Here is a 14,209-nt window from a genome sequence, read left to right on the forward strand (position 1 = left end):
AGTACCTCCCCTCGTCAGCACTCAGCCCGCAGCTATTTATTTCCTTCTGCCAGCCTCTGAACTCTCTGGATCTTTTCCTTTGCTCGCCTCTCTCGTCTTTTCTCCACCCTGTATTTTCTCAACTCCTTTCCTTTATCCTTAGCCACCCTGTCTTTTTCTCATCTTTTTATTGAGGATTTTTCTTGACTTAAGATGACTTGTCTCCCTTACCTTCATCATTTCAGCCCTGAAGACTGAAAAGGAACCTTTATTTTCCCCTCAGGGGCATTTTAAAGACCTCAATCCTTAAAAGTCTTAAGAGACAGAGAAACAGGACGCGGGACCTTCTCGACACCCTTGAGTCCAGTCCAGAACTGCACTATCAACCATAACTAGTATTTAAATTAAGCCCACTGAAGAGAAGGGAGACAGGAGCCGGAAGCAAACTTCGGCAGTCTCAGAGGATCCGCGGTTCCCGCATTTGGAAGAGCCGCGTGCCAGAAGCCAAGGGACTCCACGGGGAACGCGGAGGAACCGCGAGCCTCCCTCGCCCCCTCCCCGAGGCCGGGGCGGTGGACTGAGCCGCGCGGGACAGCAGCGGCGGAGGCAGTTAGGAGAAGATGCGGGGCTCGGGGCCCCCGGGTGCGGGACGCCGGAGGCCCCCGGGCGGCGGCGACGGCGACACCCCCAGCACCCCTGCGTCTCTGGCCGGCTGTTATTCCGCACCTCGCAGGGCCCCCCTCTGGACGTGCCTTCTTCTGTGCGCCGCGCTTCGGACCCTCCTGGCCAGCCCCAGCAACGAAGGTAGTGTTGGGGGTGGGGACCGCAGCGACCTGGGGCGGAGGGGCGAGGCGGGGCCTGGAAGTGCGGGTGCGGGCGCTCTGGACGCTGCTGCCGCGGACGAAATCTCACCTCGCATCACGAATTAACATTTGTCCGCTTTCGCCAGCCGTTTCGCTCCCCTCTGCTGTGTCTGGTTGCATTGTTTTACATTAGGTGCGGAGCGGTGGGCGAGGAACCTGCGTGTGGACCGAGGCTGGTTGGGGGGCTGGGAAGTTGCAAGCGGGGAGGAAAGAGAGGTCTGAGACCCGCGCCAGAAGGTTGGGTGCGGCTGGCTCTCACTTGAAGCGCGTGGGGAAGTGACATTTGGGGCTTGAAGGAGTGGGAACTGTCTGAAGCTCAGCGACAACGATCTCGGGAGCGGTGGGCTTTTAGAAACCGTTATTTGAGGCCGGTGATGGGAAATATTGTGAGGGTGGCTGACTGATTTTATTTTGGGGGGAAGTGCCTTCTGGAAGCTGTTATTTAGGGCATCGCCAGCTGCTATTCTGGGGTGGGTGGCAAGAGCTGTTATTTCTCGAGGGAGGGGAATGGCGAAGGACAGAAGGCGCCCCACACTGTGGGGTGCCCTTCACTTTGGGGGCTCATAATCACCCTGAGGCGAAAGTGGAAGAAGGCGGGAAGGTGGGATGAGGCGGAAGGGGGGGTGGAGTGTAGCTGCCAGGAAGTTGCTGCTCAAACCCACCCGGGCTTGTGTCTCGGTGTTTGCGTGAGGGAAAAGCCCCGCTCCGGCCGGCACCGGATCTTGGAGTTCCCAACCCTCCTCCCCACCCCCAATCCTGCGCTCCGGACCCTGAAGGCTGTCTCCGCCTGCCGCTGGGCGAGTAGAGTCGGCTCCGCGGGAACAGCACCTGTGCGGCGCTCGCTGCTCCCGGAGCTGCGCTCAGCCCCCCGGGCCCGCCACCGTTCGCCTGGCCGCCCTCGGCCCTCGATCTGCTCCAGCCGCGCTTGCTCCTCTCACACCCCGCCCGCGCTGGGTCTCAGCTCAAAGGCTCATTCCTCTAGAATGGGGGTGGGAGGTGTAGCATCTCAGATCCAGATCTGGGCTGCGAGACGCGTTCAGCTCCACCACGCAAACATCAAAGACCCTGCCCCCTGGCTGGAATACTGGGGTTTCGATTTGAGGCTCCCCAAACCACGGGTGAGGCACAGAACCTTAAAAAAATCCCTTCCACACCTAGGGCAGGGGACGCTGGACCGGAAAGATGAAGCAGCAGCCTTCGGGGTCGTGTGTGTCCTCGTGACTTGCGCGGGTTGTGTGGCTGTAGGAGAAGGCGCTGAGCTGGTTTAGGAGCGCTGCCAGCTCCCTTAGGAACCTTGTGAAAGCAGGGCAGATCGAGACTCCCTGCCCCACCCCATGAACTTCTCTCTTTAATTCTTACATTTATTGTTTTAAATCTGATTTAAGGATTCTATGTAGCTCACTCTATCTAGTTATCTAGCTATGGCAGTCTCCCATGCTTAACCCAAACAATCTGCATCTTTTCCCCTTCCCGATAAAGTTGAAAAAGTGTTTTAAGTGGTAGTCCTTTTATTAACCTCTCATGTTAGATTCATTATGTTAGAAGTCCGGAGGATTATGACAGGGTTTGGAATCCTTTTATTAACTGTCTTATTCCACCGGAAGGGGCATCCTGGTTTGGATTTAAAGAGTAACAGTAATGTCATTCATCCTTTCCTGTTCCCATTATATTTCAGTTTTTTTTTTTTTCCCCAGGTGTGATGAGGGAAGTGGTTTATGTACAGATGAAAGGGAGTAGGGGCTCTTGGTTAGAGAAAGGGAAAAAATGAAATCTCAGGGAGGGTGATGCTGAATGGGCACAAGGGCCAAGACTGCGCCAGGGAGGAGGAGGCAGAGGGATTTGGAGGGAAGCTAGGAAATAGCACCTCTTAAGGTGATGTAAGCAGAGCTCAAATCTTCTGGAAGGTAGACTGGTTGATATCACAGACCTAACAACCACAGGTTGTATTGTCTTTACGCCAGCTAGTCGAACACACAGCAAAACTTGGGTTGTAGGGAGGTGAGGATTGCAGGGATCTATCACTATTAAACACAGTAGGAAATAAAATCGTCTTAATATGTATGACTTCACCTCATTCATTCCATCTCTGCCTAACAGTTTTCCATCTTTCCATAAGTATCATCTCAGACCATTGCTCTCCTTTTTGTTTCTCCATGTGTTATTATAAATCAAGCAATAATATATTAAGATACTAATAACGGGAGTTTATTTATTTATTTAAAGATTCCAATTGGAGTTTTTAAGTTTGTTTTTGATTATTTCTGGAAGTTCTTTGGAAGATCAGGGGCAGAAAGATTTGATGTATGCACTGCATCCATTAATAACTTGCTCTCATATATTTTGCCTTCTGCAACCTATAAACTTAGTGATTTCACAGACTATACTGTATGTGCATGCATATGTATATATATATGTGTGTGTGTATATAATATGAATGCTCCCATTATGTGAGAAAAAAATTCAAGGCAGATAGACATAAATGTGACTTTACATTCATAATTTGTATTCTAGTCATTTTTAAAATTTAACTTTTGTAGACATAAGTAAAGCAGAACTGAACAGGAAAAGCCAAATATATATCTAGAATCTTAAATTGAGATGGAATGAATGTTAGGATATGTTGGATAAAAGACAATAAAGAGGAAAATGTACTCTTTAGGTTCAATTCTAAGATAAGATAAATATATCTTTAGTTGTCTTTTTACATACATTAGGCATAAATTACATTTGGAAGAAACCTTTGAACTACAGTCTAATACAAAACACTTCTATTATAAAATAATTCAGAGGCATATTTAGCAACTTATCTCTGAGATTGATCAAGCAGGGCAAACATTAGCAAGTATATCAACAAGTGAAAATGTTAATAGATTTAATAAGTAAAGAGAGCATGTCCACTGTTATGAATATTGGAGGTGGCCCTGAACTTATTCAGTAACTGCCACTTTTTGCTGTCTGGAGATATATTTGTAAACAAGCATTATTTGACAAGTGCTTTTCGCAGCAGGGATTCTTGGCCAATTACTGCTGAACAGCTCTGCATTGAAAATGATTCACCCGCAGTGAATCAAGCTTAATTCATTGAAGCTACAGTCAGTAATGTCCCAGTAAAGTGCTTCTGACAGTTGTCAGCAGTTTGTATTTGAAAAGTCCAGTTTCTTGTCTCTGAATGTTTTTTATGTTTGAGAAGGTGGGGTGGAAGGACTCTTGGGGGAAACACACACACACACACACACACACACACAGAGCGGAAAAAAATTTAGGCTAAAGTGTTAAACAGTCATAAAATTGTAGATGTTTTCAATGGAAAGAAAGGAAAAAAGAGTTTGTTTTAGGGTTTTTCTTAGTTTATAATAGGACCAGGCCCATAAAACAGATTGGAGGACATAATAGATTTGTAAAACTAAATGGCTTTGTTTTGTGGCCTTGTCATTCTGTTATAATTCATTTCCTTTTAGATAAACCGGCAGGATCCCACAGAAAAAGGACAGTAAAATCATTCCCTCACCAGGACACTACTGAACAAAAAAAGAGAGCAATCACCCTTATTTGAATCTTAGGTGGTTGGAAGGAGAAGAGGCCATGAAGGGTTTTGGCTTTTTGCTTTATAAACCATGAAAGGGGGTAAAGGGTTGACTCTTTAATTTTAAGCTTTTTTTTTTTTTTGAGGTAGACAAAAATCTTGGGTGTAGGGTGACAGGTAAGAAGATTTTATTTCCTCACAGAAGACAGAGAAGAGGGTGGACAATTCCTGCATTTACAATGAAAATTTCTCCTTTTATTGAAAATATTCTTTTTGTAATATCGCCAGTTGTAAATACTATTAACTCTTTATTTCAATCCACATAGGATTAATAGGGTTTATTTTTTATACTTAGAAATGCATTACTGTACTTACCATTATTTATATAATTAATACTCTACGAAATGTGACCATTTAGAATATTTCTACATAAAATGTCAATATTAGATGATACAGCTATTTATAGACAAACATCCCCAAACTATTTAAGTAAATGTTAGATTTTACTAAGTATTGCTACTGTTGCGAAAATGACTGTGCTTTTCTTATTTTCACTACACTTTTGCTGATTGACTGACTTGACCACTTGAATCTCTTTTGTTTGGAGTGCTTTCTTATGTATTTGCTTGAATGACTAATTAATTTCTCTTTTATTTGGAAGAAACCTTTCTACGTTTGACTATAAAAATAAACTATGATGTATATTATTATAGTAACTAACTATAGCTATATTTACTTATATGAGGCAAACAATGTTCTTTTTTAAAAAAATTTGCTGCTAATATCTTAAAGACATAACTACTATAGAAAGTATTGATAACTCTTTATACTTCATTTTTGCATTTAAATTACCAGATATATTTCATTTTACTAATGAGTAATTTGAATTTAAATTAGCAGAGTTACCTAATTATTCAAACACAATTTATGCATTCTTGACCATTTTAAAATAGTCTTACAATTGTTTTCATAAAGCATCAATATTAACTGAAGTTTGAATATGCAGCCTTGCTTATTACAAGCCATTAAAAATTGGTTGCAGTATTGGTCCATTTTTCCCTTTCAGAAATAGTAAATTTTTACTATAAAAGCAATATGCAAGCAAAAAATGTAAATTAACGCCTTAGAGACTCAGAATGATTCTTGCAGTTCTAATATCTCTGGTGAGTATGTATTTATCTGTAGAGCAGAATAGCTCCTACTGGTAGCTCTACTGGGTAAATACATATTTTGTTATTTTATCAAAATTTATATAATCAGTTCATTAGGTAGTGATTTCTTCAAAGGAGTTATCCTAGTCTACTGTATACATAAGCACACTTAATGGTGTTTTTAATTCACATTAAAAATTTTATCCTATGTTTTATCCCAGACGAGGTGGTAGAATATAAAAAATAAAACGAGTTCTAAAGGCTTCGTAAAAACAGATTAAAATGTTCCTTATTTTTTAAGAAGCTTAATAATATATATCTTTAAAGTAACAAAAAATAGTTTTATTCAGTAAGAGATATTTGATATAAGAAAGATGAGAGAATCTCTGATCTACTCATAATTTTTAAAGCATTATATAGTGATTAGAAAACTGGAAGATTTGATAGTTATTCACTGTGAAAATCTTTTATTGGTTCATTTAAAATGTCTAAATTCAAAACTAAATGATTCACTCTTAAGTATTTGTTTTGAACTTCCAAAACAATTAGCTTGAGTATTTAGAAAAGTCTTCCTTTATCATATATTTACTTTTCTCTTTTTAGTTTCTGACTTTCCAGACATTTCTTTATTCAGAGTTAATGAAATAGACTTTAAAGTATTTGAAGAAGACAAAAAATTTATTTTACTGAAGAAAAAATGTTTAAAATTTTAAATTCAAATTTTAGAGAACAGTTCATTTTTGATAATACATTATTAACATATGCACGGTGTCATAATGAAGGACTTTCCACAAAAATAGTAGGATCAGTAATGCCACAAATTGTGCTATGAAATAGTTGTTTATAAATCAAGTTACACATAGATAGTGGCACAACTATTCTTGAGTATTGAAAGGTGATTGGAATTTTCATTTTCTGACACTAAATTTCACAGATATAGGATTTATTCATTCCATTTATTCTGATCACATAAAATCAAGAGGTAGCTCTAATTTAAAATTTATATTACAATAACAATAGAAAACAATGACATGATTTAAAATGTAATTCTAATCAGTGAATTTCATGAGAAACAAAGACTTTTAAATTCCCTTTTAGCTTCTTTCATTACCATCTTAAAAAATTCTTACTTAGTATGATCTGTTAGTAAAAATGAAAAGTAAATAAATATATAAAAGGGAAAAGCACTGTAAGGTACATAAGAATTTAAGTTGTGTCTAGTGGAATGTGTAGTAATTTATGGTCTTGTTATTTTTTTGTTTTGTTTTGTAAAAGCTTAAGTCTTTCAACTATCTCTGATGAGAATCTCAGGTGTTACAAAGACATAAAATTAAACTAATGTAGTAGGTGTACCACTTGGAGTTTTTGAAAACTCTGTGGTTTAGCATGATGACATTTATTAATTGTCATTTAGTGTTAGTATAATTTTTAAATGCATTTTTAATCTTTAGTGATTTAAAGAAACCCTCAAGAGTCATTTCTACTATTTAGAAATTGCTGAAAAATCCTTTTTTTAAAAATGTGTGTGAGCTTTGTCTTTAGAATACCTTTTACAATGTATTTCAGTTAAGGAAAACCTGGTAGTTTCTGTTTGTAATTAAGATTTATTCTAGTTCTTCTTTTCCTATAGGAACGACAGCCTTTAGTCTCTGATCAGTTTATGTGTTACTTTATTAATATCATTTAAATTGTTTCATATACTACTGAAAAGCGTACAAAATTTTGTTGGTCAAAAATCAACCCTAGGTCATGCATGCTTTCCTCATGTGTTCATGGCTTTAATCATGGTGCATTTATTAAGCAGAGTGCAGTAGTTTGGCCGGATGATGGTCCACATGTACATGGACACATTTAGGGGTATGTAGAAAGGTCACGGTGAGGATGAAACAAAGAATGGGGAGAGGTGTCAAGGTGTTATCACTATGATTTTGATATTAATAAAAGCACTTGCATTTTATTTTTTATATTATTTTTTAAAATACCATTACCCCCTCCCCCCCCACACATATTCTAATTTTATATTTGTTTCACTTTTGCTCTGAGGATAAAAATCATAGTCTAATGAAAAAAACCTCTTTAGTTCATTTTATTTCATCAATTTAGGTTTTTTTCTTCTTCTGTTTCTACTTCTTCTACTGTTTTGTTGAGTCATGTCAAATACTTGTGGTGTTAGACACCCTGCAGATTAAATAATTGGGATTAAAGTGTCTGTGATGATTCTAATTCTGTTATAGTTGCTGGACTATTGCCCAGGCCATCTCTGTATCCATTACACATGTCTTCAGTTCTAACTAAACTGGGCCCATAGCTCTTTTAAAGTAAATGATTCTGGTAAAAAAAAAAAAAAAAAATCAAAGAGCCAAAACCTGAGGGTTGAAATATTTTGCATATGGTTTGTGAGAAAATGTTCCTACTTAGAAACATGTTTCGGGCTAAGTATTGGAAGATTTAGAGAAAATACAGTCTGTTCTTTTACTCAGAAATGGGTAGTGTCTTTTTTGTCTCTTGTAATAATGTCACACTCTTATTTTTATCTGCCACGTCTCCCTTCCCTTGTCCCCTTCCTTCCTTCAATCCCTCCTTTCCTCCTTCGCTTCCTTCCTTTCTCTCTCTTTCCAACCCTTCCTTCCTCCCACCTTTCCCATAAGACACTCCATTCATACAAAGTCAAAGCAAGATAAGAGGATAATAGCCCATGCCTGCTATGTTCCAACACCCCCAAGGAAGTCATGATGTCAAACTGGGTGAGAAGTAATAGTCTTCTGTTAAATAAATCATGGGACCTAGTCTCTAAAAGTAAAGAGCATATTGTGTCACACTAAGTCATACATTGTTTACTTAATTCATAAATCAGAAACACAAGGATTTAAGTTGTCTCTGTAAGTTTTATGTTTCTTATGAGATAGCTCACTTACTTTCTTTACCCTGGCTGTACCTTCCTGTTCCAGGATGCTTGTTAATGTCTTTTCTGTGGAAAGACAAACTGAGCAGGTAGATCCGGCTGGCCCTGGTTCAGCCCAGCAGTCCTCAGCAAGAACTTGCTCTGTGAGCCAAATTTTGGCTTTCACCCAGAGTCCTCTCTTGCCTTATGTGATCGCTGAACAGGTGAGGCTGGACACCTGGTCTTGTGGAAGATAACAGTGGATTGTCTTCTCCCTCAAAAGTTTTACCCAGGGCAGCATAATGAGTCTCTTACAAGGGTGTGCAACTAGCCTTCTCAGAAAAGCAGAAAATACTTGGAAACTGCTATGTCTGAAGGATTTGAACCATGTCCAGTTTCAGACCATCACATTTGATTTCTCTGGAAGGGGTAGGGAGAAACATTAACAATAGAACCTCTTAATCTTCCAGACTTGGAGTCACTGTTTTTTTTTATTATTTTTTTTAATTTTTTTAAAGATTTTATTTATTTATTTGAGAGAGAGAGAATGAGAGAGAGAGAGCACAAGAGGGGGGAAGGTCAGAGGGAGAAGCAGACTCCCTGCTGAGCAGGGAGCCTGATGTGGGACTCGATCCTGGGAATCCAGGATCATGACCTGAGCCAAAGGCAGTCGCTTAACCAACTGAGCCACCCAGGCGCCCCAGTCACTGGTTTTTGAATCAAGCTTATGAAACAAAAGTCGAAAAATGATTAAATGGTATAGACTTATGGAAAAATAAACAAAAACAAAAACTCTAACTTTGAAATTCAAAAACAAACTAGCCTTGTCTTTGTTTTTTTGTTTTTTTGTTTGTTTGTTTTTGTTTTTGTTTTGTTTTTGGCTCATCTCCATTGCTTACCAACCCTAAGTTCCATGGACACTCGTTTAGTTGTTGTGGGTTTTTTGTTTTTTTTTTTTTTGACCTCAGTTCATTTATTTGTAATTTGGTACTGCCTACTTTACATAATTGTTGTGGAGAACAAACAAAATGAAACAAATTTCTAATTGGTAGAACACTTCACAAATGAAAGTTCTGGGAGTGTGCCTGATTAACACTATGCATAGTGCATGCATGTGCACACATCACTTGCTGGGTAAGGATCAAGATACAGGAAAGCACTGTGTGCAGCAGTTTTGTTTTTAAACTTATATTGTGAGAGGAAACTTCCTTAAGAAAAGGAATTTAAAAATATATTACTTTTGCAAATCTGAGTATGGCTTTAGTGAATATTTCACTAATGCCTTAATAGCAACGAAGTGGCCCATGTCCTTGACAAGACTCCCCCCTTGAATGCCCTGTAGCTTAATTTTAATTAACTTCACAATAATTGTGCTTCGTACTGGGTAGTGCAGAATGGGGAGATGTAAAGACCATGAAATGAGCTCTATCATATATTAGTGGTATGGTCTTGAACCATCTACCTCAGATTCCACATAGTTAAAAGGAAGTGTTAACACACACTCATAGAGTTGTTGTGAAAATAAAGTAAGAATGTGTATATGTCGCCTAATGAAATTCCTAGAGCAAAACAGGTATACAAGAGATGTAAGTCCTGTATTTTCGCCACTACTAGATACAGGCTATTTGAGAGAAGATTTCACAATCACAGGTCATCATCTCCCTTACACTGGATGATTAAAGGGAAACTGGGTCAGGAGAACAATCTAAAAAAAAAAAGAATTGCATGTGCACATTTTCCATAGAGTTATCCAAAATAAAAATCAATGACATGATGTCTGAATTTTCTGCTGGCTTCCTCATTATTTGCTATTGAATACTGGGATTTGATTAGGAAATAGAAAACCATCAGTATAAGGATTATGGGTTGTAAATGTTGCATTTTACCTCATTATTCCCCAGGTAGAGGTCGTATGTTTTATTAGCCACAAAACATATCAAGAGCTATCTTCAAATATTTTAGATATTTAGTCCTCTCACATTATGTTGTCAGTTTTACCTGACTGACAGATAGATAGGTGGATAAATAGATAGATAGTCATTGAAATTACCCAGGGAATAGTTGGAAGAATTAAATTCTTAGAAGTTTCCTAAAAAAGATGTCTGACATTGTAATTTGACATCACTCTTTTAGTCTGAAATACTCAATTTTCTGGTCTGTTCAACTATATTCAGAATTTGAAATAGTACTAGGAAGTATAACTTTTTTAATATTTTCAGAAAGGTTTTAATATAATTCTGTGAAGGCTTATCCTTTTTATATAAGTGAACACAACCAGATGTAAGGAAGTTTAGAATGTACTGTATTTAGAACTGCTTATGAAATGTTTAACTCTATTTGCATACTAATGAGTACACATACCTGTATACCATAATTATAGCTAACATTGATTATTGACCTACAGTGTGCCAGACATTTGTACTAAGTAGTTTACATATATATTGATTTCTTTTCCTCAAAACAAGCTTAGGAAATTATATAATAATAATAGTAATAAATAATAATAATAATTATATTTTCATATTACAGATGAGGAAAGTGAGCAGGGAATGGTTAAATAACTTACCCACAGTTGCAAATCTGAAAGTGGTAGAAATCTGCATTCAAACACGGGTAGTCTAACTCCAGCACTGCTCTTAACAACTCTTCTACACCAGGAGACACTGTTGACTAAAGTCCTCCAGACATCCACAGTGACTCTAGCCCTCATCATCTAAGTAATGGCTCATTCCACTGACAATGGGAAGTATAGTAAAAGTGCATACAAAACTACCTGTACAGTCCAGGGGATATTTTCTGTGCAGTTCACTTGCAACTCCCTCCTTTTTTTTCCCCCTCTCAATAAATACTTGATCAGCTGCTCTTCATAAGGCTCTTATGCTCTGATATACCCCATGTTGACATCTCCCTTTTCTGTTGTCCAGAACCCCGCTAGCACAAGGCAAGATCTCGTCCCACACATTGCCTCCATTTCAGGGCAGGTATTTACTTTTTAAATTGTTTTCTGTTATTTTAGTATATAAGCAACTCAGTTCTCAATCCCTAGTCCAGGCTAAACTCTAGACTCAGGTTTTATACCTGAAATCTATTTAATTTTAATTCTCTGGGAGGAGTGATGGCTCTAAGATGGTGACATATATTGTTCTCCTGACTTCTGCCTTGCTCACAAGAAGAACAACTATTCAAGAAGAAGACACCACTAAGAGAATCCTAGAACATTGTTTGAGGTTGAAGCACCTCTACATACCACAGAGACCAAGACAGACTGCACTAGAAGAGTTAAAGAAGCAGCTACACCTTGACCACATTGCCCCTCTCCAGGCTAGTGCAGCACAATGCAGAGAGGTCTCCCCTGAGCCCTGGTTCTTCCAATGGGAGAAGACAACCCAGAGGAGACAAGACTCCCCCAGAATTGTGAGTCACTTTGTAAGAACTCCTGCTCTGATCTCACACCATGGAAATTGCAGGAGAATCTGTGGGGTTCAGCCACGGGGAATCTTACTGCCATGGAGAAAGGGAGAGGGGATTGCAACAACCAGCCCATGAATCATGACATGGAGTTCATATCTGTAATGCCCAAGTAGTAATCCTAATCAGCGGTTTTGCTCATCTGCAGAACCAAGTCAGAAGCTTACTTTGACTAGGAAACAGGGTAGGGTGCTGATCTGCCGGATGGATCCTCAAAGGAGGAGTTTTGTCAGTTCTGGAGCCCAGTTTTCCCATACCCATTCAGGGAGCTGAATCACAGCCCCACATTCTGTGGAGAGTGTCTTATAGTCCCATCTGGTCAAAAGCGCTAGCAACAACTCCTGGGAAGCTGTGTGGCCCAGCAGAGCTCACACTGAGAGGCTAGCAGGTAAACCCAATAGTTTGCAGAGCAAAACCAGTGGCTCTGTTCAGTTTAGATACTTTGGATGTGGGTCAGATTGAGTTAAGATGACAAACAAAGAGCTTTACTGACTTTAGGGATGTTTCTTCCACTGCACCCCAACAGGGACTCTAATTTGTGTTTCTGTTCAGTGCTGAATACATCCTTCTACCTGTCCAGGGGAACCGAACTGAAACACACAGGAAACTGTACAGTCCATCCAATAGCCCTACATACAGTGGCACTTGAACAAGGAATACAGCCTGCGTCTTTCCCCATCTATGAAGCAAAACCAGTGGCCTTATTTGACCAAGGAATTCAATACACAGACCTGATTCAAGTATGAAAACAATGAGCTGTACATCCCTGGGTCCTGTCCTGCCAGGTTAAGGAAGCAAATTCATAGTCCCATCTACTACTAAATATTGTACCCAGTCCTGACCATTGAGTAAGGCTGACCAGAGATCCAGGCAAGTGTGGAGCCCATCCAACAGCCTCACTTATGTGGAAAACAAAGCCAGCAATCCTATCCAACTGTTATCAGCCAACAGTACAACCCTCATCTCTATCCTCACAGTTCAAACAGTTGCCTCTCCCAAAATAGACCATGATAGGAGGCTTTACCTGTCCAAAGACATTACTAGCAGACGCACCCAAAAATTCCAACCGAGCTGACTGGTGAAGAACTGCATCTGTCAGAGCAAACCTCTAAAGTCTGGAAGAGGAGCCCTGTTACTCAAATGTGCAGATACCAATGTAAGGAGTCCAGGATCATAAAAATTTCAGATAAATATGACACCACCAAAAACATCTAATAAAGCTTCAATAACTGCCCCTGAAGAAATGGAGATCTATGAACCGTCAGAAAAATAAATCAGAGTAATCCTTTTAAGGAGGTTTAGTGAACTATAAGGAAACACAATTAAATGAAATTAGGAAAACAATGCGTGAACAAAACAAGAAGTTTGACAAGGAAAGAGAAATAAAAAACACACAGACTTTCTAGAATTGAAAAATACAATAACTGTACTGCAGAATTCAATAGAAATTCTCAAAAGCAGACTCAACCATGCAGAAGAAGGAATCAGCAACCTTGAGGATAGGACATTGGAAATCACTCAGAGGAGAAAAAAGGAAGAAAGAAAGAAGATAAGAAAGAAAGAAAAAAAGAAAGAAAGAAAAGAAAGAAAGAAAGAAAGAGAAAGAAAGAGAGAAAGAAGAAATTCTACAAGAATTATGGGATACAATGAAAAGAAACAATATTCCCATTATGGGAATTCCAGAAGGAGAAGACAAAAAGGGACAGAATATATATTTAAGTGATAATGGATGAAAACTTTCTGAAGTTTCAGAGAGAAATAGATATCCAGGTTCATGAGTCCCAAAGACTCCAAATAGGTTGAACCCAAATAAGGTTACATTGAAACACATTATAATTAAATTTTCAAAGACTAGGAAATAATTTTAAGAGTAGCAGGAGAAAAGAGAGACGTTTCATACAAGAGAACCTCCATAAGACCTTCACCAGACTTCTCAACAGAGACTTTTCAGGTCAAGAGAGATAACAGATTCAAAATTTGAAAGAAAATAACTGTCAGTCAAGAATTATATACCTGAGGAACCTGTCCTTCAGAAACAAAGGAGGATAAAGACTTTCTCAAACAAACAAAAGCTGAGGGAGTTTATTACCACCAGACTTGCCTTATGAGAAATGCTAAAGGAAGTTATGTGAGTGGAAGTAAAATAATGCTAATTAACAATGTAAAAACACAAATAAGTTGTGTAAATTTCACTGGTAATGGTAAATATATAGTCATAGTTAGATTCTGCAATATGGTAATAATGGTGCATAACTCACAACTTTAAAAGTTTTTTTAAGAAATGTAAATAACCATAACTACAGTAATCTGTTATTGGTTACACAATTAAAAAAAAACATGTAAA

The 14,209-nt window shown here is 38.9% G+C and overlaps 1 protein-coding gene across 8 annotated transcripts in view; it reads left to right on the forward strand.

Moving 5' to 3' along the window:
- The first annotated feature begins 599 nt into the window (after window positions 1–599).
- The window catches only part of EPHA5 (EPH receptor A5), a 343,376-nt gene continuing 329,766 nt past the window's right edge, over window positions 600–14,209 (forward strand). For all 8 annotated transcript variants that reach the window (XM_028100661.1, XM_028100664.1, XM_028100663.1 and 5 more), the window contains exon 1: window positions 600–783. In XM_028100661.1, coding sequence (XP_027956462.1) covers window positions 600–783 — 184 coding nt within the window. The remainder of the gene's footprint in view (window positions 784–14,209) is intronic.

Source organism: Eumetopias jubatus, unplaced genomic scaffold, assembly GCF_037043125.1.
Source record: "Eumetopias jubatus isolate StellerSeaLion01/CBP00866 unplaced genomic scaffold, mEumJub1_p1.0 scaffold_2, whole genome shotgun sequence".
NCBI classification, from domain to species: Eukaryota; Metazoa; Chordata; class Mammalia; order Carnivora; family Otariidae; genus Eumetopias; species Eumetopias jubatus.